General features: G+C 35.9%; 1 protein-coding gene across 1 annotated transcript in view; it reads right to left on the bottom strand.

The window, feature by feature from the left end:
- Positions 1 to 21,878, bottom strand: part of ap1g2 (adaptor related protein complex 1 subunit gamma 2) — a 32,946-nt gene extending 11,068 nt beyond the window's left edge. The window contains exons 1-11 of the mRNA XM_022677938.2: positions 21,518 to 21,878; positions 18,388 to 18,590; positions 14,628 to 14,752; positions 13,692 to 13,833; positions 12,642 to 12,738; positions 9,160 to 9,236; positions 8,727 to 8,822; positions 7,342 to 7,422; positions 6,654 to 6,752; positions 6,126 to 6,181; positions 2,542 to 2,655 (exon numbers count right to left, since the gene is read on the bottom strand). Of these exons, the coding sequence (XP_022533659.1) occupies positions 2,542 to 2,655; positions 6,126 to 6,181; positions 6,654 to 6,752; positions 7,342 to 7,422; positions 8,727 to 8,822; positions 9,160 to 9,236; positions 12,642 to 12,738; positions 13,692 to 13,833; positions 14,628 to 14,752; positions 18,388 to 18,588 (1,088 nt within the window). The 5' untranslated portion in view covers positions 18,589 to 18,590; positions 21,518 to 21,878. The remainder of the gene's footprint in view (positions 1 to 2,541; positions 2,656 to 6,125; positions 6,182 to 6,653; positions 6,753 to 7,341; positions 7,423 to 8,726; positions 8,823 to 9,159; positions 9,237 to 12,641; positions 12,739 to 13,691; positions 13,834 to 14,627; positions 14,753 to 18,387; positions 18,591 to 21,517) is intronic.
- Between the last annotated feature and the right edge of the window lie 3,421 nt (positions 21,879 to 25,299).

Consider the following 25,299-nt stretch of genomic DNA (forward strand, 5'->3'; position numbering starts at 1 on the left):
AAACTTTTACAGAAATATACAGAAACCCCTGCTTATTACTTATGTAAGGTGCTTTTAGCCATGCTTTTTGCTAAAAGGTTTATAGAACTGATTACATTGACATAAAATCTCCATACATAAACACTCGCAATAAGATGGGACAGACTGTAGAGCTCAGCGATTTTAAATGTGGCAGTGCTCTAGGACGCTACATGTTAGCTAATGAAAGTTTTGGTAGACGCTAGAAGTGCCATAGTCAACCATAAGTAATATTATAGGGATATGGAAATATATCGACCACGCAAACTTTGGTGGCCTGTTTACACCAGTATCTGGATATTTTGACTTTAAGATTAAAAGATTACTTTGATCAAGTTCTGTGTTCATACGAGCAGGGGACAAGTCCCTCATGCTGCCCACAGTTTGTTGTTGTGTGTGTGTATTTATGTAGCTGTGAGGGCGATCCTGTATGGGTGTTTGACATGGTATACTGTCAACATATTATTGTTGCTGAAATCTGATTTTTCCAGGTTGTTGAAGGAGGAATATTGAGCAACACTAGAGTTCAATTCCTTCATTAAAGCTCTCCATTAAACTCATTAATTTAGCACAATAAAACATTCTAAATTAAAAATCATTAAAACTACACTGCAATATTCTAATAAAAATAATAAAAAAACTCAAGTCTCTCAGGCCTAAATCCCACAATACTATTACTTTGTCCCCTTCCCAAAAATACAGGGATATACCAGTATTTAAAAAAATAATCATGATTTTAATCATGATCAACCACAGAATACGTTGTGGTCGATACAATTAATGTTTGAGTGACTGACAGTACTAATATAAATATATAAACAATTATTTTTGCTAACACTGATTCTTTAATTTACATTTAAATCCCTGTTCTTAAGAGCTTAAGAAAATCTGGTACTAGAAGCAACACCTGCACTGAAAACTGTCCATCAGAAGCTTTATAAAAGGAGTTTTTATGGCTGAGCAGCAGCCCTCATGCCCAGGACTGGCAGGTTTTAGGCATTGAAAACAAAATATCTGAAACTGAACATTTCGTGTGGGAGGAATAATATGGTTGTTTTTCAGGGTTTAGTGAAGGTTGATGTTGATGCTACAGCTTACACAGACATTTTACACAATGATATGCTTCTAGCACCGTGGGCAAGAAGAACCTTTCTAACTTCATTTTGACTCATTTGTCCTTGTGCACAAACCAAGGTCCATAAAGTCGTAGCTGGAGAACACTGGTGTGAAAGAACTCCAGTGGCGAATTACACTGAATAACTTTGGAAGGCTCTTTCTATGGAGAGGAATTTGGGCCAAATTGAAAAGCAAACCACAAAATGCATTGCTTTCCACACTAACATGCAGAATAAGTGTTAAATTACATTACATTTCTCTGCACTTAATTACTTTATTGAAAAAACAATACACAAAAATTTACGTTTTCAAAAACAAATGCTGAATTTATGTCAGAATGACACCTAAAATGCTATCATGCTATCAGCAAATTGCAATGCACACCCCACACCACCCCACACAGACCCAGCCTCAGGTAGCTTCCACACTTAGCGCCGTCCGCACCAGTGAACCCCAGACAACTGACCAGAGATTAGTAGTCTTAATTGATCGCTCCTGGGTTAAAAAGCAGCATTCATGCTGGATCAATCATACCAAAGCTCATATCAAAGGCGCACCCGTGTCCGGAATAAAGGCTAATGTGAAAATTCCCTAAGTGTGTGAACTGAGCACGTGTTCAAATGTGCTCAACTCTAAAAAGCATGCAGTTGCTGTTGTCTGAGTGTTTATCGTCTCTTATATCCTGTCGCAAAAGACAAATTTTCTCTGGTTTAAAGCACAGAATGATCATCTGACTGGTTTCTTAGATCCACCCCAATTTTAGTAGTAAGTTCTGATTGGACAGCGATTACATTTCATTTTGGCACAAATACCACGCGGCTCCTAGACGAAATGCAATCCTGTACATTGTGATTTGCTTTTGAACATTCGCAGCGCCACACAGTGGAATACAATGCAGTTGAGCTGATTGGATTTTAAGGAGGTTTGTGTGAACGTCTGACATGATTTTAGCGTTTAGTTTTAAAAATGTAAATTCTTGTATATTATTTTTCAATAAAAAATTTAAGTGCAGTGAAATGTAATGCAATGGTGATTTTGCTTTACTTTTTGGCATGTATTCTGCATGAGGGGGAAAGTAATTAATTTTGCGGACTGTCAACCTATATCTGGGCCATATTAATGCTTATCGTGCTGAAACAGGAAGTCCGACAAGCTTATGCAGGTCTGACACTGGGTGTTCTTACACTTTTGGCCATATTGTGCATTTCCGTTAGACTCCATATACCCATTAGCCTTAACATATGTGAGTCAGACGTAAGTAGCTTCAGGTCAAAACTGCAGTAGTAAACTTCAGACTCCAAAAAACGCCTCAGCTGATTGACTGTGTTAGTGCCAAGGGGCAATAAAACTTTTTAATAAATAAATAACAATAACAAATAATTAAATGTGCCAGAGCACATGCTGTACCGTTTCACTGAGGCATCCTGGTCCTTCAGGCAGTCCACAATGGTCCCCCGGTGCCTCTGCACTGCAGTGTGATCTGTCTGAACTATCTTCTGGAGTGATGTCATTGATATATAGCTGCGACACACATGAGGAGAGAGAACTCATCACAGAAAATAAACCCAAGTCTATATTACATCAGATATTCTCATAAAAAAACAAAACCACAAGACCTCAAAGATGATTTATAGAGTTATGATAGCACAATACCTCACCACACAGTTCCTCAAGTTTATCTTAACAAAACTTGCCAAAGCATCTGTTTAACTGGTGTAGGTCTCTTTAATTTGTCTTCTTTTGGTTTAATGTTTTGTTCTTTTTACTTTAAAACTTAATTTACAATATGTAATTCAGCCAGGGTCATGATTTCTTTTATCTCTCAAGCTTATGTGATGCTAATGAGACATCATAATTGTGTAATGATGAGTCCTAGATATGTTCCTTATATTAACGGCTGGTGTTAAAATTTTCTTTTGAAAAAAGCATATCATATCATTTTCCAGTAAAAAAAAATTATCTCCATTTTTGTTTGTTGTTTTGGAGATACAACACTATAATACAATTGTATAAAACAAAATATTAATATTAATATAACTGGCCACAAGATTACAGTCAATACAATACAATACTATGGTCTCCGAAACATGTACTAAATTAAAAATGTTAAAATGTACTAAAAGCAAAACTGTGGTTACTGACAATACAATGCGACGTGTATGTAATAATTCACAAAGTGATTTTCATAACTGCCTGAATGAATGTGTCTTAAAGTGCATTATTATCCTAGGAACTGTAGAAATCCATTCAGACTGGTTTCTCAGTGGTAAGACAGAATAACATGAGCTGTAATAATTCCTTTCAATTCAGTTCAATTTGGAGTTTGATAACTGGAAATAAATGTTAATTTTAAAGCATGGATTTGTAATTTGTAGAATAATGGCAATTGTTTACGGTCAAAATAAATAGGCTACTGTCACTTTAAAAGAACTGCAGGTTCCAGGAAGCTCACATTGTCTATATTTTAGTGCGTTTTCTAAATTGCCTGCTTAAACATAGAATCAATTCACACTTCAGAACAGATACAGCACTGTTACAGAACTAGATTTATATTTTAAACATTTTCTACTAGGTCTGGGTAATTAATGGAAAATGAATTGAAACCACCATTCAAAACCTCTAACCAACTTAACTCTGCCTATGACGATTAGTTTGCTTTCTTTTAATACATGTTAATAATATTCAGTAATAGAAATGCTTTATCTGTGATTCATTAAAATAATCATTCATTAAAATGATAATTCATTGAATATAATACAGATAAAATGTTTAATAAATCAAGATATTTTCATTTAGGGTCATATCGTCCAGCACTACTTTTTACTATACAAGTTACTATAATATTTACACTGATTAAGGAAGAGGCAACTTAGCTACAAGTACTCTAATGATACAGTTGAGATACTGAGATGTATTTTTAGAACAGTTCTTTTTACACTAGTTAAACTCTCTGGACCTGGAGTACGCACCTTTGTGTAAGTAACTAGGTTTATATAGGATCTCCGGTGGATTTGGCATTTTACAGAGACTCTAAGACTAGGTCAGTGGCTGAACTGCACTTAGTAGGGTATCACACGTTATGACATTGACATTGTAAAGACTGTTCACCGGATCATCTGAGCACTTTTTTTTTCTTTTTCTTTTTTTTTTTACAAAAAAACAAAAAACAACAACAAAAAAAAACAGCTCACATGGCATTCATTAATACTAGAGACCACAACTAGACATTTTAAAATTAATGAAAAAAAAAACTATGAAATAAAACCTTTAAACCTCTCCATTCACTATTATTACTATTTTAAAATATTTAAACTATCCTGAGATTCTATAAAAGACTCTACTCTGCCAGGCCTAAATTACACTACACTATTTTTTCTCCGCACAGAAAAACAAGTATTTAAAAAAATTTAGTTATAGTTTTAGACATGATTAATCACAGAATATTGTTTGTGATTAATACAAAAAAAATTTAAGAGGACTTGCATCACTTACAGTAATATAATTTCATTCGAAATACTTTTATTTCCGTTTAAATACCGATTGTTAAAAGCTTATTTTCAATCAATTGACACCAGTGATATAAATAAAAAACTCGCAACACTCTTGCTAAGAACCAATGAGGTAAACATAAATTCACAGGTTAGCCCCAAGCTAATGCTTTAATCATGAGGGACTTCATTTGCTCCTCTGTATTAATAGGATTGCTCAACATCTGTATCAAATTTGCAGCCTCATCACAAATGAAATGATCCCACATGCTGTATTATACTTATTAATTTAAAATGCATTAGGCTGAAAACACTGTAATATTCCTTTAAACCTCCAGCATCCAGTGTCTAGAGTCAAGGTCAACAGTCAATGAAATGGCATCTGAAAGGCATCAGCTGCTGAAAGCAGATAGGCCTGCTAAGCCTGACTGCTCCTGCACCACGCCTCCGGCTGACCCACACAGGCTGATAAAATCAGAAGGTAATCGGATCCCTCGGCGCCGATGAACAGAGGCTGAGACCAGAGCGTGACGTGCTAACAGAAACAGCGAGTCGAGCCTGTCTGTTCCCACAGGGAAACTTACAGCACTGTAGCAGTTAAGATGTTTTGTGACCTTTAATAAAACCTCTGTTAGAGCAGGATGAACAGATAGAGGTGGTGAAAAGGTGCATTTTTACAAAATAATTTGAATATAATTGAAGTTACTTTATTTCAGTAATTCAGTTCAAAATAGATGTATTACACACAGAGTGATCTATTTTAAGCGTTTATTTATTTTACTGTTGATGATTATGGCTTACACCCAATGAAAACCCAAAAATCAGTGTCTCAGAAAAAAATAGAATATTATACAAGACTAACTGGTACTTTTGGCAGTGTGCCGAGTCCTGCTGGAAAATGAAATCTGCGTCTCCGTTAAAGTTGTCAGCAGAGGGAAGCGTGGATCACAGTGGATCAACACCAGCAGATGACATGACTCTCCAAACCATCACGGACCATCAGTAAGTAGTAGAGTAGTGGAGAGTGTAGTGTTGTTTAGGCCTGGCAGACTGGAGTCTTTTATAGAATCTCAGGAAAGTTCAAATATTTAAAAATGGTAATATTATTTAATAGAGAGCTTTAAAAATGTATTCCAAAGTTGTCTCATTCATTTTAAAATGTCTAGTTGTCTAGTATTAATGAATGCCATGTGAACTGTTGTTTTGTTTAAAAAAAAAAAAAAGTTCTCCGGTGATCCGTCTTTACAATGTCAGTGTCATGACGTGTACTGCCCTGCTAAGTGCAGTTTAGCCACTGACCTAGTCTTAGAGTCTCTGCAAAACGCCAAATCCACCGGAGATCCTATATAAACCTATAGTTACTTTTTGAACTGATTTACTGAAATAAAATATTCAATGATATTCTATATTTTGAGATGCACTAGTACATATAAAAAAATCTGATTGCATTTAGACATCTCTAAATCATCCCATAATGAGCTGTGATCATATGGAAAGACTTACCGGATATTCCTGTCATTATTTAAAAGAAACCTCCCCAAAATATTCACAGCAAGAACCTGTCAAAAACAAGGAAACATGGTTATAGTAATCTGTAAAAATTAGACAGTAAAAACACTCCCTATCTCCCTATAAACCCAGCTTATCTTTCACCAATGAAATTAAAACTGTGCTCCATCAGAAAGACCTGGAGTTCCCTCCACACTACTGAATGTTGAATCGTGAATATTAAACATATTTACGCTTTTAATTCATTCCTATGAACTCAAGCTGGCAATGTGTGGACTGTGATTAGCTCAGAGGGGAAGCCTCTTAAACTCCATGACTTTAATCGTATCCTAACACTATTATTCTGTAATTACATGAAACAGGGTGATTTTACAGGTAGTTGTGAATCTGCTGCACCTGGCACTGTTCTGACAACAGCAGACTACAAATATGTGAAACGGGAAGATCTACAGCATTAAAGGAAAAGGTTAATCTGGTATCTAAAAGGGGTTACATAAGTGTGAGATGATGATAATAGCGTACCCTGAGTCCGCTCTCTGATCTGATGTCCATGATGGTGAGCACTGTTTCATACAGCACCGCACTGCCTGCAGTCTTACTGCTGTCCGTGTTAGTGGCTACCTGTACCACAAGAACACAATAATACTTAACACTGACACGATGTTCAATATCTTTAGTGTGCACGACATCACGGTCCTAATACAACTCGTTATTCCAGCGCCTCATGTTGGTTTCATCTCCCCTCGAACATACATGTATATACTAGTATTTTAATTAACACCCCTAATATAAATATAATTGCATTTTACATTTCTTACAGTCATTTTTTTATTTACATTTAAATATCCACTATAAAAACCTGCAACTTAATAAAAACTAGTGTGATTACTCACAGTTAATCACAGATTCTGTTGTGATTAATCAGATGAAATTTTTTTATCGACTAACACCACTAATATTTACGTATAATGCTATGCTCTAATTCCAGTTTGCATGGCCATATATTATACACCCGTAGTGATGGGACCTAATAAAAACACCTGAATTCAATGATTAGGAGGTATGTCCCAATACGTTTGACCATATATAGAGTATATAGACCATATATAGAGTGTATAGAATGGAATGGAAATGAAATCTACAGTTACACCTAACTTTTGTAGACAAATTGTGACACCCCTGTTCTAATTGATTTGGAAGTAGAGTATACCTGCGCCAGAAGGTCATTCATAGCATCACTTGCTGCATCATTGTTGCGACCCAGAATCCTCAGTAACCTGAGAATACGGACCTAAGTCAAAAAAAAAAAAAGGAAACAGATTAAGAACAGCTTCAGAGCTAAATGACCATTTCAATATAAAAACAAAGCAACAAGATAGTATTTCTTCTTCACTCAAAAATATGACAAGAATATGCCAAATCAAAAAGAACAAGTGTAAGAATAAAACAAGATTTTAAATATATCAAATAATAAACGCTCAAAGCTTTTAATTACTTTAAAAATATTTATGCACGTGGACAACTGTGAACATTAGAAACAGCTACAAAATCATGTTGACGCTCCCCTGACGGTAACATGTAGAATTGTAACTCTATCACTGCTACTTGTTTGCTGGTAACTGCATTATATATTTCACGCAGAGTCAACAGGAAATTGATAGGGAAAACTTTAACATTTTGTAACAACTTTGTCCAAAACTGCATGTGAAAGGTGAGTACTTTAGGGCAGGTGAAGCCCAGGAGCAATACCAATTAAATTATTGTTTTATGTAATTAGATTAACTAATCTCCAATCTTACAGATTAAAGGTTATTTTCAAAATTTTAAGCACGATCAGTGTGCTATTTCTAACAGATTTTCCTGTTTACCCAGTTTTTCTTGTAGCTTTAGTAACTGTAACATGCCAAGGACTTCCACTATGATAATGTGACGTTTGAAAACATAACAAATTTAAGTGTGTCGATCAGTCTTGCATATCTCAGCAATTTAACATCAAAGCTAGTGGCTTATATCTTTGATCATCAAAGCTAACTGATTATTAAACTAGATATGTCAATATTAGTCTGAGTAAGTGAAATGTTTTTTATTGTGATTGTGATTTTACACATCATGTGACTAGGACTGGGTATTGAAATCCGATACCAAAAAGGCATCAACTGAAATGTCTTGGTACTACTTAAACTTTGCATTAAATGCTACAAACATGGAGAGAGACAGGTTGCAATTTACAAAAAGGTTTTGAAAAAAGTACCGTTTTGTTATCGGTATTAAATTCAAGGTACCGTACTGGTACCAAGTATTTTAAAACGATACCCAGCTCTACATGTAACAATGCTTAAAAACTCTTTAGTAGCAAAATAGCCAGAGGAAACTTGAGCTCATTAATCAATTCATAGGCTACACTGGTTGTTGTATTGTTTGGATGGTTGATTACAATTTGTGTTTAGAGTTAAGTTTTGAGTTAAGTGCCCCCAAGAAACACTGATACAGGTTTCAGCTTTATACAATTTATATGGCTCTTAAAAAAAAAAAAAGAATAATGGTGATTAACGGCTCACTAATAAAGTCTCATGTGATGCAGAGTGACAGACTGACCTGCAGGAAGGGGTCACTGATACCAGCTACGTTGTGCTCTGGAGAATAACCTGACGTAACCAAATTCTTCATTATCTGGACCAGCTCAGGAACAGACTGTGAGACAGAATGAAAAATTATAGCAAAAAGCACCCCACAAAAGCACCACAGACCAATGTTAGTTTATTAAAGGACTACAAGTTATGGACTGTATTGCTGTGTAGACATAAAATGGTTGTGTCCTTATACTAGTTTCAGAGGACAGTATATCTATACTGCTATACAAGCTGTACACTGACTACTCAAAGCTATAATTTCTAGAGTGTTGTCCTATGAAAAGATATAATAAAATACTTCCAGAAATGTGAGGGGTTTACTCATGTTCGCTGGATACTGTACATTAACATTTATTGCTTTAATAGCCTGTATTAAAATAATCATGCGTCTTCATTACCTTACGGAACTGTTTGAGGTTGTCAGGATTACGTTCACACAGCTCTGTAATCAAAATCACAGCGCCATGCAAAACTCCTGCAGAGAGAAGAAGGAAGACATCTTAAAATGGCAAGGGCATGACAAAGAGTTGCTATTTAGGCTTTTAAGTGGAATAGAATACCCAGAGGACACGAAGAGTGTTAGCGTTGGGTTGTTAAAGGATACACAGTTGTCAAAACGGGGTCATCTAAAAGGCTGCATCTAAACAAGCTAACATTCAACTCCAGGCTCGGAGCACTGCTAACTGTACTATGTAACTTTAAAGAAGAGAGCTGGTAGGATATCTTTATCAAGAAATGTGTAATACTGCTAAACCAGAGACTGTAAAAAAAGATGGACGCCCTGTCGCTGTTCCCATTTATCAATGAAAATGAAGCCAAAATCTTCCGCCATGTTGGCGATCCTGAAACCAGTAGAGACCAGAGGAGGGAGAAAGACTGTGGAGAGATAGCCTACTCATTTAAATAAATCCACCCCAGTTAGGGCTGCCTCCACAGAGCTATACACAATCTATGGTCCCGCCCATACAGTCATTGGTCCCACCCCGGCTAGGCGTAACCCAGCCCTTTTACACACCAATAACCACACCTTTTTGAATAGAGCTGAATAACGTTTATAAAAAAAAAAAAAAAAAACGAATTCTGTGGGGATATAAAAATGTAACAATATAAGCAGAGGTCACACTAGCTGTTGCTTTTAAATAACGAAGGTAGAATTACAGTATATTGGGGGAAAAAAAAAACGTGATTGAAAGTTTCTGTTTTGCCATTAAAACCCATGGGGATGGGTTACACAGCTTTCTGCAACCGAACAGCAGGGGGCGCCCGACCCAGCTATACTCATCTATGTGCTAAACCAAGACACATGTATGTAAAATACTGTAATATTACTTCCACTTTTAGCGACTTTTATCTTTTAGTTTGTTCAGAAAAACATGTTCTTTAGGGGAGCCTCAAAGCACTATGTACACTTTAATACTGTAAGGCAGGGGTGTCCTTACAGTATTAAAGTCCTGTTTTTGTTGGGGGCCAGAAGGAGAAATATATTTGAAGTCACGGGCCACACTCTGTAATAAAACAAATAATGAAATATACCACTTTAAATAATACTTTTGTCCTGATTACTTTCATTTACACACCATTTTACTTGACTTACTATCTTTATCTATCTTTGACAGTGTTGTGTAAACTAAGATTTTTCAAATTGATGTTTCATTTCATGATGTCTCTTAATATTAAACTTCTTAATTACGGCAACTTTTAGACTAATTTGCCCTTTTTCTGCACTAAAACTGCGCACTCCTCCGCTTTTATACTCTTTGGCCCGATTTCTGCGCTAGAAACGAGCATCCTCTCCGCTTTTAGACTCTTTTGCCCGTTTCTGAGACCTAGCGTTCAAACTTTGAATCTCACATTATAAAAACCTGCTTAACAGCGGGCCAACCTTCATTCTATTTCTAAAATACCTAGTATTTTGGACACCCTGCTGTAATGGAAGCCCAGGAGCAAGAAATGCCAATTGCTACATGGAAGCTCAAAAACAGGAAATGTCAGACATGAAACACAGAAAAGCAACATTTGTCCTCTGCAGCAGCTGGGAGGCTTCATTGGCTGTGTAGTTCAGTTTGAGCCGCTTGTGTTTTTTTAAATAGTGTTACAGTTTAAGAGTCATCAGTGGCGTAATGGTATGCGTATTGCACGAAGAATATATAGTACATCCAGCGAAACAACTAGCTTTCCACAACCATCCTTCCACCCTCACGCTCATTTCTCACTCTTGCTGCTGCATGTAGAGAGAATTACTCATATACTCATTTTTATCTCTCTTTATCCTTTATCACTCACTGTTCTCACTTTTGGATTTGAAAAGACTGAAAAAAAAAACAGCTCTGGAAAAAAAATAAGACCAGTTTCTCTGATTTTGCTATTTAAAGGTAATTGTTTGAGTAAAATTAACATGGCTGTTTTATTCTATAAACTACAGGCATTTCTCCCAAATTCCAAATTAAAATATTGGCATTTAGACCATTTATTGGCAGAAAATGAGAAATGGCTGAAGCAACAAAAAAGATGCAGAACTCTCAGACCTCAATTAATGCAAAAAAAGTTCATTTTCATAAAGTTTTAAAAGTTCAGAAATCAATATTCAGTGGAATAACCCTGGTTTTTAATCACAGATTTCATGCATCTTGGTATGTTCTCCTTCACCAGTCTTACACACTGCTTTTGGATAAATTTATGCCTTTACTCCTGGTGCAAAAATTTATGCAGTTCAGTTTGGTTTGATGACTTGTTATCATCCACCTTCCTCTTGATTATTATAGGTTTCCTCTATTATAGGTTTTCAATTTGGTAAAAGGAAAAAGATCATGATTACGTGGTCTATTTTGTTTTTCCAGAACTTTACCGCTCCAGGTGGAACAATCTGTAACTCCCACAACTGTCTGTTTAAATTTAAAAAAAAAAAAAAAAGCTCTGGATCTATATATATACTCTTTTTTAATGTGCTGAACTTGTACCAGACCAAGAGGTACGAGACACTGCACCTCTAGTAGTCAAACTGCATTTATTCATCTTTTTAACACACAGCAGTGTTGACCTGTTTGTACTATGAATTATTTATTATCATTATTTATTTACAGATTCCGAGGATTCAGTGAAAATAAGGGCAAAACCTATCAGGTATTGTTATTTACCACATGGCATACTGATAACTGGAGTTCCTTACAGGGGCATTATGGTACAGAATTGAGACTTGACCTTAGAGGTTTTACACCATAAATTATTCATTGTTCCTCCTGGACAAAAACACATTTAAGGACTAATTTACTTTTAAATAATCATGTTTATAAAAATAAACAAGCTCTGTCTTTTTCAGTACAGGACAATGCCTTAAAACTACCGCCGATTTCTTAAAAGAGCCACTAAATTCTAAACCATATTTTTTTCCATTAATAGCTGAAATGTAAGTAATGAAACATACCAGTCCTACTTATGATCCTACATTAATAAACCTTTCCTTAGCTTAAAAAAAAACTTTTACTATGGTAATTTCTGCCTCTGCAGCGCCCAGGTTTAACTGTGCTATAGGGTAGGATTATGTGCCTGTGTACTTTGGTGCGTAGACACATCACAATATGCAGATCAATCAATCAATAACACAACCCCCTGCTGACGTACAACCATCTGCGTCTCACCGCTATCAGATGCAAACTGCTGCTGCTGCAGCTCAGCCAATCAGCTCTCCCTCTAAACCCATACATCACCCAGTGCCCCTCCCAAACTATACCTTCCAATTTTTTTGCATTTTTCAAATCTGAGCTGAGGGTGGAGTCAGTAAAAATCAGGGGGTTTTGTTACCCTTTAAATATGGAACAAAACACATGAGAGAGATAGTGGAGATACAGAGTGTCAGAGTTTAAAACAATAAGAAAGGACTAACCGTGGTTCTTCTCAGAGAGCAGGGAGTGCGCTGAGGGGGTGAACATCTCACCAAGCTCAGGGATTTTCCTCACAATATGGACAGCACATAAGGCAGCCTACAGAAACAAAATCAGAATCATCATTAATATGATGGATTCATTATGATAACTGTCATTACTGCAATAGCCAACTAAATACTATTAGCCAACTAAAACAGTTAAATTAAAATTGTTCATTAAAAGGGTTGTTTTCTTTAAATAACTTTAATTAAAGCAACATTATGTACAATTGTACCTTAAAGTAGCAGCTTCAAATTACTGTGATATTTACTGATTGTGAAAGAGTGAGAAGCATTTTTGTCATTGCTATGCTGGTAACTGCACAATAATACTTGCAAGAACTCTATGATGCTCTGTTCCTTAAGTCATATTTGTTTAAAATCCAATAATATTACCTACAACTGGGCTTGATTGCAAAAAAAAAAAAAAAAAAGAATCTTGCAGAATCTCTAAACTCTGCAAATATATAAGCAAATCTCGATTACATTCTCTAATTTTATTTTTAGAACTTTACATAACTTTACATTATTTTACATATGCCTAAAAAGCAACAAACATTTTTTTTCACATGTGTTTCACAAGCACAATACAAATTGTATTAAACCAAAGAAAATCCCCAAAAGTTTAAAGTAGCATTTAAAAAAAATGCAATCAGCCCCCTTCAGAGACACCTCCCTTTATACTGAACACAGAGCAATAATAACTTCCTTATATTTCAGTTAAGGAAAAAATATAAAAATCAATGCAACAGATCAAACTTCCAGTCCCGATTAAAACAGTCATTTCTTTAATTAAATTAATTTGATTAACCTCCCAGCACTAATATTACTCTACCACCTTAGTCTAATCGCTGTATCTTTTACCTTGTCTTGAAACACATGTGAAAAACATGTCCCGTATAATGCTTTATTTTTTAATTAATAAAAACATTTCAGCAATGTCAATAAATTTAAATAATATTTTTTTTAAATAAAACCATAACTATAATTGTGTTTAGCCATAGTACAAACCTTCTTTTTGATGTAGGAATTGGAGGCCTTTAGGAGACGTTCAATCTCAGGTGCTAGGTCTCGACACATCTCTGCAGAGCCCATGCAGGCCAGAGTGCACAGAGCCAGGGACTGCACATGCTGACTGCTGTGAGACAGATCACTACAGAAAGGACAGAGAAATATGGGAAATTAACTTTTTAAACAGAACCAGAGAGAAAAAGTCTGGACACACCTCTTTTATTGTATATTTAATATTAAAGACATTAAAGCTATTCAGGAACATCTGTGGAATTATCCAATACACAAAAAGTGTTAAATAAACCACAATATGTTTTATATTTTAGATTTTTTTAAATAGCAATATTCATCTTTGAGGACAGATCTGCACACTCTTGGTATTTTAATCTCGGTGTCTTCATGAGGGAGAGTCACCTGGAATAGTTTTCTCATCGTCTTGAAATAGTTTTTTTTTTTTATATGTATTTAATATTAAGCTACAATGTAGAAAATAAAAAAAAAATAAAGAAACACACTGAAGGTGTGTCCACTTTTGACTGGTATTTTATGTTGTATAATTGTCCATCATCCTATCTAATCGGGATTATTGTTTCTGTTTAGACGATATGTTTTCCCAGACGTAATTGTGACAAACTTTATTATATGTAACATTATTGACAGTGGCATAATAATGCTATTAAACCCTTTCATAGAACAATTAACTTATTTTTTTTTTTTTTAGATTATTGAGAATATTCAGCCATCAGAATATTATATTACTGTAAAATCCTAAAAACACAAATAAAATAACACACACTAACAGTCTCTCCTTGCTAAGAAAAAAACGATTTACGGCATTCAAAAAATGATTGAGCAGTTAATCTGTAATGTGCCATGATGATGAGAGCAAAATATCATACTGATCAGATAAAAAGAGAACGAGGAAGAGGACGTTACTTTTTGATGGAGTTGGTGATGAGTAAGCTGGCGTCCTGCTTCTCGTCCAGAAGCATCATGGCCCCCAGGTAACCGATACGCTTCTCACTGTATTTGGAACTCGCTATCAGGCGAACACATTCCATCTGAGGAGGACATCGGAGTTAATGCCATAGAGTGAGAAAAACAAAACAAGCACAAGTTAGCAACATTAGCCTAGCTTCTCCTACTTTGAATTTTGGGTGTGATTACTGTTGTAGAATATGTCCAAAATTCACAATCACACAATATGGTTCTTAATTTATGTTAATACAGTAGATTTCCAATATCAATATGAACAATAAGAAGCCACAGAAAACTGCAGACAATGACCAAAATGCACCATAAGGAGCACTTAATTTTCCCAAAAATCGTCAGTGGGCCTTATAATCCGGAGCGTCTTATATATAAATTTTACCAGTCAGGTTGTAAGAAGCAGTAAAGCCACTTTGCTGAAGCACAGAGTTATACAGGAGTTTCAGTTTAGTTCTCCAGCACCAAGGCTGGAGCAGTATTAACATTATCCACAAAGCGTTAGCTCTTTCGCCGTTCAGAGTGAGTATTATCATCCTGTAGCCTGCTGCCCACCCCAGCTATTACTGCTGGAGCAGCATTAGCATAAGCCACTAACCGCATTAAGCACTAGCTCTTTCGCTGTTCAGAGGCAGGTATATCGGACTGTTGCCTGTGAATTTTCTGTGGAAAAACTAAGTGGGATGAACCGCTAGCTAATACCACCCTGGCTTACCAGAGCACGCAGGGCTTCTCAGTATACCGCTGTTTGGCAGTGTTTACTTCCTTAGTGGAAATCTTTAAATCTAAGCTTACTGTAAATAAACGGAAGTGCTTTACTCACAAAAACAGTTTTCAGGAGAGAAATCTGTGTAGATTATAGGGGTGTCACGATCTCGATATTTTATCGAAATCGATCGAAATGAGGTCATGGTCTCGAGTATCGAAGTCAAAACGAGAATCGACGATCCCGCCCGCGCGCGCTACGCAAATGGCGCAGCGCGCTACGCAAATGGGGCAGCACCAACACAGCGCATCCTATTCATGTAAATAGAGAGAGCCCGCCCTCAGTTCTGCTGTGTGAGAGGCAGAGAACAGCTGCCTTTCAGCCACGGAGGAGAAACTGAAAACGGACTTATAGAATTAAAGAAAGGGCTCTCAAGTTTTGAGTGTCGGCGGGAGTGTGATCACTGTTTTTTTATCTGTCCAACGGGGGAGGGGGGGGGGGGGGGGGTTGGGCGCGCAGGTTTTGTATCTGTATCTGACGGAGGGGTGGGTGCGCGCAGGTGAGAGCGTGTGAACTCGCTGAAATGCGTGTGTCAGTGTGACTTGAGAACACTGACTATAGATCACAGTCAGGTGGATTAAAAATCTTAAACTTATGATTGACTACACCTGTTGCTTTCCATTGAATTAAAAAAACATCTTTCTCTCAGATAAAGTTAATAATATATCTTTCTTAAAGAAAAAAACTTGTAATTCTCAGGGACCGAGTCTTATTTTTCATGTTTAACTGTTATAGTAGGATAGAGTTCAGTTTGTTAAGGCTTTAATTGTTCCTATTTTTTTATTTTTTTTATTTTATTTTGCACGTTGCAGTTTTAATAGTGCACACTGTTGCTACCAAAAAAGTCACTAGATGGCATTACCATATATATATTAATAAATAATAATAATAATAATAATAATAATAATAATAATAATAAATAATATATTATTAAAATTTTATGAGGCATAAAATAATAAAATGTAAATATATAATAAAAAAGAAAATCGAGAATTGAATCGAATCGTGACCCTCAAATCGGAAATAAAATCGAATCGAGGATTTAGAGAATCGTGACACCCCTAGTAGATTAACATCCAGTGCCCAACTGACTTTAAAAGAAAATGTTTTTCTTTTACAGTTTTGTTTACTTAGCTTAGCGAAGTACCCAGCAGCGAGACCGGCTTAATTAGAAAGAAAACATGGCGACACCCCTGTTCCTTACTAGTGTTGCATATTATGCCTTATAATTGGGTGCACCTTTTTTATAAAAAACAGACATTGTCAGAAAATAGACATTCATTGATATGTGCCTTATAATTCGGTGCAAAAAAAAATAAAAAATACAGTATATTCATTGAAAAAAAAGAATTTGCAGATTTAGTAATGCTCCCTGTAATGAACATTAGTCAGTGTAGGATGGTGTAATTATGTATAAAATCACATTTTTAATTTTGAAACATTTTGCAACACAATTACTCATCTTGAATTACTGCCCAGTTTCAGGTGTAACCTTCTTATATGTTATATTCAGTGCTTGGTTATTTTAAAATGCTGCAGTGAAATCAGTCCTGTGCCATTTATTTCTATATGTGTGCAGTGGCTGCTAGGTCTCTTGGATTTAAATGGTGCTTTTAAATCAGATAAGCTGCACAGCACTGCCATCAGTCACACAGCATTCAAGCTGTTTTAAGCAAAATACATTAAACATGCTGAGATTATGGAGGATAGGGCTGCACAATGGATTATTTTAGCATCATCACCACAATGTGGGCAAGCATAGTAGTCACATCACATGACATAACTGTCATATAAAGCAAAGTTATAAAATTTGTGGTGCTTGATATCTGCCAGAGAAAGATTATAATGGCCCAGTAAAATGTATTATATCCCAATCTTAAATAAACAGAGGTAGAGTTGGGCAATATGACAATATTTTATCATACCGTGACATCGTTGCTATTGATGTAAATTGCATGAATCTCTGAAAATACTTTGTATTTCGTTTGCACATTTTGCACACTCTGCACATTTTATTACAGAGTGTAGTTAGTGCTTTTTAACTAGACGATGTGCAGTACATTTTGAATAAAACTCACTGTAGTATTGAAACTGTTTTTTTAAGAATTTGCTGCTACTAATGCCATTGAAAATAAAACAATAAATACTGTGTATTGTGAAAAAGTCTTTAAATATTGCCCAGCCTTACACAAAGGGTCTAATTAATACCATGACATGATTTCTTGTAAAAATTCTTGTGTTTTTAATACATGCTATAGACAAAAACTAGCACAATTTTAGTTAGTAAATAGTTATGTATGTTTTATATTTTTTTATAGTTTAGATGACTTTAGATGAATCTACAATTTAGAAAAAGTTTAAATAATGAAAAAACACAGAATTTAAGGTGTGTTCAAACTTTTGACTGGTACTGTATGTTATATAGCAATTTAGAATTTCAAAGAAATCTTGGTTTCATTTTAAAATAAGACTACTATTATAAAAGGTTATAAATTGACTATAACAACCCATAAATAGACAGGGCAACAGAGTTTTTATTTACCAAATAGTGAACAGTGAATACTACAGAATATACAGTTTTTAGTCATTAATTATGCTAATGTATACTACATTACTAGTTAAAAAAATTAAATGTAGAAGTTAAATGGTTAAACTTATTTACAAATATGTTAACATGACAGGTTTAATGCTGACTGATGGAAAAGAAAGTAATATCAGTACCCAGAAAGACCTGAGGCCATCGTTGCTCTCTCTAGTTGTGTGTTGTAACTGTGTATTAATGGTTTTAAAAGCACCTACTTATTGACCACTAATGTGCATTATTAACCATTTATAAACAGTCTGATTTTAAAGTCACTGTGGCAGGTCTAATTCTGCCATTAAAATTCAAAAACGGTTCAGCCTAATAAATCTACAAAAGAAAGACATATAAAGACATATTACCTGCCCAAAGTGTGCAGGGTAGCCCAGCATGTGCACATACAGGAGCTTAGCTAGGTTGTGAGAGCGCCCTCCATTGTCAGCTTGGCGAAACTGTGCCCGGATGGCAGCGCATTCTCTCTGAATGACCCCCCTCTCCTCTCCCTGTGTCCGAGCACCTCGGATTACCCGAATCATCTCCTGCAGGCATACTGATGGAGACATGTCTGGGGATGAGAGAGAGAGATAAAGACAAGAGATAGAATTATGCGCTGCAGTTTTAAAATGATTTCATGAAGATGCAAGTTAATACAACAGCAAGATAAATGTAACAGCAATGCCTTATTGCTTCTAAACAATTTTGAATGGATTTGTATAATATGCAGTGTACCTTCCTGCCAAAGATCACTACTAAATTTGGTATATAGCATACGGTTGCTGTCCAATGAAAAACAAGAATCTCCAAAACAGCAACTTTACAGGAGAGAGAAAAAACCTTCTAAACTTTCAATGGAAGTCAATGTAAAAAGGGTTTATTTCAGGTCATTTTTAAGTATTTCTATTGGTCCATTCATCAAGCTTTCAGCACAGCTTGAGGGACAGTTTGTCTCTTCAAATTATGTTGTAAACAAAATTGAGATACTTGTTTTTCATTGGACATCCACGATATACCTTATGGTATTGGTATGCAGTATGCAATTGGTAGCAAGTTAATTTCTCAACAAAGAACAGCATTACATATTGTTCCACCACCTGCCAATGTTTAACAGCTGGAAAGAAGTTCTGTACATGTGAAATTCTGCACCATGCCTTCTAAATAAATCTGTATTTTCAATTCATTACTTACAGTCTCCTCTTGCTTTGTGGGCATCAGTTATTTTAATGTTCAGAGTGCTAGACAGCTGCTTAGAGGAGGCCATGTTGTCTCAATTAAAAGGCCAGATATAAGCAGTTAGGTGGGTTGTCATTGCCTGTCCCAGCCAGAATCACCCTAGAGGTGATTAGGGTAGAGAGCGCCATCTACCCACTCAGAGATAGCAAGGCCACCTGTGCTCTCTCTCGGACTCCGGCTGCTGATGGCAAGCAGCATAATCCAGAAAATCACCTCAATCCATTGAACCACTTGGTGGTCAGCTAGTAGCATTTTTGTCCAAAAATGTAAAAGGAAAGAACAATAAACTTTTATTCAGACATGACTGGGAGCTTTCCTGCCTCCCTTCCTGTCTTAAATCCCCCTGTATACAAGATCACTACATGTCTGTATGAGGCCACATTCCATCTAAGTAAGGTGAATATAATTGTCTTGTCTTGTCATGTTTCAGATTCCGCCCATGTTTTCTGATTGTTGGGATAGTTGGGATTTGAAGAGTCTAGGGTACTTAAAGGTTTAAAATTTGCTTCTTCTCACCTTTCATAATCATCAACCCAAACACTTTGAGTCTTTTCAGTTGCATTATTTCTTCTGACATTTACCTACCTAGTTCCATTCACCACCCCAGTAAGATATCTGTAAAGTTGTTAAAGTGGTTGGAAGTTTTCCATCTTTTAACAATAAAAATAAAGTGTTAAAGGAACAAATACTAAGTGCTAAATGAGAACGAGCTTGCATGAAATGCCTAAAGCAGTGGAGAGATGGATCTGCCCTGCCCACTCGCCCCGAAGCTCATGTGGGTTACCAGATTGAGGACACAGTGCATAGAAAGACTTTTAGTATTGTGGCTAAGGGGGAGCCATATTTTACGCACACAATATAAATATAGTGCATTATTAGTATCATGACATTTTTGCCACAAATGGTTGCAGCCCTATTTAATATAACACAATATATTACGTCATTATGGCTTTTAGAAAAGGGTATCTCTCAATTAGGGGTGTGCCATTTTCATATTGTATGCAATAATATCAGAAAATAAACTTTATTATTAATTTTGTTGCAGTAGTGTATTCTTGAGTTTATATATGTGTGTGATTAAACTGTGATTAAAAACCAGGGTTATTCCACCAAATATTGATTTCTGAACTTTTAAATCTTTATGAATATGAACTTGCTTTCTTTGCATTGTTTTAGGTTTGAAAACTCTGCATATTTTTTTTATTTCAGCCATTTCTCATTTTCTGCAAATAAATGCTCTAAATAACTAATGAATTTCTTTTTTTTTTTTTTTGGAATTTGGAAGAAATATTGTTCATAGTTTACAGAATAAAACAACAATGTTCATTTTACTCAAGCATATACCTATAAATGACAAAATAAGAGAAATTTATTTAGAAACTTTCTTAATTTTTTTCAGAGCTGTATAAGTTAAGTGAGTTAGCTTAGCTAGTTTACATTACTATACACCTGTGCTCGTGGGAACGAGCCATATTGTCCCTTCCAGGTGGGCTACTTTGTTCTTGAATGCCCTCAGAACTACAGAACATTTTATCACAAGATAACCTAAAAAAACTACTGCATGTCATATTTATAAGTTAGCATTGATGGCAGAGCAAATCCTCCCCTGATAGCTGAGCTAACTAGCAAGCTAGCTAACCTAGTTAACTAACTAACGTTAGCTATTTTAGGTTAGTTTACCTGCACAGGTAGAGCCTAAAACTAGACAGCTGTGCTAAATATGGGCTAAGTATCCTACATATTTAAAGGCTACAGAGTCTAAATTTGTGGAGAAACGATGCAAAATAGGAGCAAAACTATTAAACTATTAAAACTATTTATTAAGCAGTGTAACTTTGCTAGATAAATTATGAACACAGCTAATAGCTTAGCTAGCGTTAGCTTAGCTAAGACAGCTAGCTATCTTAGCTAACAGTTAGCTTACCAAGCTAGCTAGCTAGTAATCGCCCATCGCAATTTCACAGCAACAGGCTTACTAGCGATACATGGAGGATATTGGTGAGTAAACTCAAATAAGTCGCTTTTAAGCAGATAAAGATTCACACTGGTTTGATTTTTCTTATGTGTACATTTCGTTAACCGGTCATTTTTGCTGCTTTTTCGAGGTTTCGTTTGAATTATCCGTTCCACCTTAAATGGTGCAGCAGTTACGTTCTGGCGCCTGAGGCAGCCTGGGGCGTCAGAACGTAACTGCTGCACCATTTAAGGTGGAACGGATATTTTAAATCAAACGTCAATTTTAGCTTAATTTAATCATCCTACCTTATGGTTCCCGCTAGTATATGTCCAAAACTGTCCACTGACACCGTTGTACCAAATGTCATCGATTTAGTAAGCTGTAGTTTAATCAAATCCCCCCAGCTTGAAGTGGCGATACTCCCTCAACGTCCGTCAACAGCGCAACTTCCTTCATCCGGGAGCCCCATCCAGTCCAGCAGAGCCAGGCTGTGTGAAGTTGGGAATCACCTGGATTACTGGAGCGCTGTGTCCCTCTCTTCACCTCTTTACTGGGCTGAACTGGGAGATGTTTCTCAGCCAGAGCTATTCCAGCTGCCTGAATAAAGCTCTAATCTGGTAGAACTGGAGAACTGGTACGCAGGGGGCTTCAGGATGATGATGACAATAGTGGTCACATGGTGTAACCTTATATGGAACCACATTGTGCAGCAACTCATTTATTTGCACTTATTTGTGTTTATCTGATTATTTCTTTAGTGGAACAATGCTAAAATGCTTTTAAAGAAGAAATTAGGTGTGAAATGGATTTGGAGTGTAGTGAAACATGATAACGAGTATGAACTTTTGTCAAATAGCCCCAAGCATTTTGAAATACAGCCTTTTTCTCTGATGCTCCCAACAGCCTTGCAAAAGAAATCCCTATTTTTTACTACATTAACAAACTTAAAGGCTTCGCCCACATTACAAGCCACATTGCTCAAATCCGATTTTTTGCTCAAATCGGATTTGGCTTGACAGTTCACATTCACAAATGTAAGTGAGCTGTGTCTGTGTGTAATGTGAACGAATCTGTCCTTGAAACGCCTCACATGCGCACAGTGATACATGTATAAACATCACCTTCTTCACCAACAACAAAAAAAACGTCATATTTAAGGGACAACTGGTAGCTTTATAAAGCTAAATAAATGCATTAGCAGCTCATATGTGGACCATCGTTTGCTGGAGTTGAGAGTAAACAGCTGGTCTGAAGTTCATGCTCAGGTCGAGGAGGTGAAAAAAGGCCAGGCGGTTTGCTTTTGCTGTTTTTGCAGCTATAGCTGCACAGCTGTGCCAAGAGATGCCGTGTGGGTACGAGAGAGAAGCACATAATGCATGCGTAAAAGCAAAATGACGCATGAATTTTGATTTGACCATTCACGTTTATGTCCCATGTTCATGGATCAGATACGTATCCGATTTAGGACCACATATGAAAGTGACTTAAATCTGATTTTAAAAAAATGGGTTTTGACACATTTCAACAGCCATAAAAAAAAACAGATCTGAGTCACATTGAGCAAAAAAATCTGATTTGAGTCACTCCGGCCTGGTAATGTGAACATAGCCAAAGTCACTTCACACTTCACTGGTAGAATTCTGAGGACCCTGACATTTAGTATGAGGCACTTGAGAACTTTGAAAGTGCACAGAAAAAAAAACACTTTATATACACACAGTACATTGAGGTAGTTCTCAGTCGCTGCCGTCTTTTTGAAATTAAGTCACGATAAGTTGTCTGATGAGTATAAATAAATAGGTAGGATAGGAGAACAGATTGCAAATTGAATTCCAGCTGAAAATTTTGTTATAATATTCATGCATTTCCAAGCACTTGCATGGGTTTCTTTTTAAACAACTTGTGACCCTACCAATAAAGTGTGGAGCTGCTTTGAGCTTGTAAATGGTGTAAAAATATGATTTCTTTGCATGAGCAACATTATCCCCCTATTACTAGAATTGCCAGCCTGTATTTCAGAATGCTGGCGTTGAACAGAGGTGTTCTATTCGACCGAAGTTTCTTCTCGTTATCATGTTTTACTACATATTAAGTCCATTTCACACTGGATTTCTCCTTTGATTTCCCCTTTAAATACAGCCATATTTGAAAGGAACTTGCATGTGGGGAATAAGCAGTAGAGCTAGCTGCGTGTGCCACATCTTCTCTGCCAATGCCAAGTACCAGTATCTCCAAACTGAAGTCCAAGTTCCATACCATGGAAGATGTTAGAGACAGGCAGCGAAGTGGGCACCTCAAAAAGATCGTCACTAAATGAGTCAGTGGTTGAATAAGCTGCAATAAGGCGCAACCCATAAACTCATCTCTACTGTTCATCCCACATATGCACATTCCATACAAATGTGGCTCCATTTAAAAGAGAAATTAACAGGCTTTCCGATGATATAAGATTTATGCCAAGTAGCTTTGTTATTACAAAGAAATAATATACCAAACACTTATTTCCTTATTTTTTGTGCTGTGTTTACAATGACTGTGGGAAGTTTTTCTTATAGGTTTGGCTGTGGGCAAATGACCTCTAGTGTGACGTGTCCTTACTGTTGTGTACAGAAACAGACACTGACAAGTTTGGACACACCTCTCCTCATTCAACGAGTTTTTCTTTCTTTTATGATTTTTTTTATTTTAATGTGAAGTAGCCACATTTATCTTTGATGACAGATCTGCAGGCTCTTCATGAGGTAGAGTCACCTGGAATAGTTTTCTCAGCATCTTGAAGGAGTTCCTTCACACTGTGAAGCTCCAGCTCATCCCAAATCTCAGTTGATCAGGTTTAGATCAGGGGATTGGTCAGATGGAGGACAAACACTTTTTTTTAATGTTTACTGCATAATTCCATGTGCATCCTTTAATTGTTTTCATGTTTTTAATATTAATACACAATGTTGAAAATAAAATAAAGAAAGAAATTAAGAAAAACATTGAATGAGAAGGTGTGTCCAAACCTTTGACTGGTACAGTACATTTGATCGTTTTTGACGTCAAACTGGTGAAACTTGTTCAACTGGTTGATCAGGTAGTTTATCTCTTGACCAGCATATCGTCTCTGTCCAATGAAAAACAGGTGTTTCCATTTTCTGTCAATTTGTAGTTTTTTTAAATAATTTGAACAAACTCTCTTTTACTGTGTCAAAATTTCTTGATAAATGGATCAGTAACAATTCTCCAAAATTATCTGAAATGAACACACTTTTTTTTTTTTTTTGGTTTTCATTGGCCAGCAACAATATACAGTAGGTTTGTGTATTAACAAGAACTTGGTAGTATGATATGTAGTATCAGTATATCACAAAATGTTATAATAATCTTTACACATTAACTAATAATTGATTTATCAATACAGTATTGCAAAACAAAATGATGTGATACATTAAGTTATCAATGTTTTTTTTACATTTCCAATATATCATGGTTTGGCTAGCCAAGCTCTTCAACCAGTATGATCAATAGGCATGGGACTTCCAGGGAATATCACGATACGATATTATTAAGATATGTTGCCGACAATAACGATGATATCACGATACTGTGATTCTGCGGCACTCGATATATCAGAAATATATAAGAAAATTTTCTATCATACTTCACTGCATCTGTGGTACTGAAAATGATAAAATACTCCTTTATATACTAAATACCAGGAATTGTATATTTATTTTTGTCAGTTTCACAGAATTTGTCAACCAATGTTCTTTACCACAGGTTTACCCTATTTACTTGATTAGCGCCACCCTGTGTAGTAATGACATAGTAACTTTATTGAGTCAATATTGGAGGGCAAGCCTTAGGGAATTTATAACATCTATTTATTAATAAATATGTTGATATTTGACGTATATATGTCTTGGTAATATATATATATATATATATATATATATATAAGAAAATGATACGATATATTGTGATATTGATATTTTGTCCCATACCTAATGAATAACCTGACACAGATCAGTCAATCCATTAAACTCAAATGAAACCATACACTATGATGGTTAAGAGCTAAGCTGGTTATGTTAATAACATTGTG

Source organism: Astyanax mexicanus, chromosome 8 (assembly GCF_023375975.1).
Source record: "Astyanax mexicanus isolate ESR-SI-001 chromosome 8, AstMex3_surface, whole genome shotgun sequence".
Classification (NCBI taxonomy): domain Eukaryota; kingdom Metazoa; phylum Chordata; class Actinopteri; order Characiformes; family Acestrorhamphidae; genus Astyanax; species Astyanax mexicanus.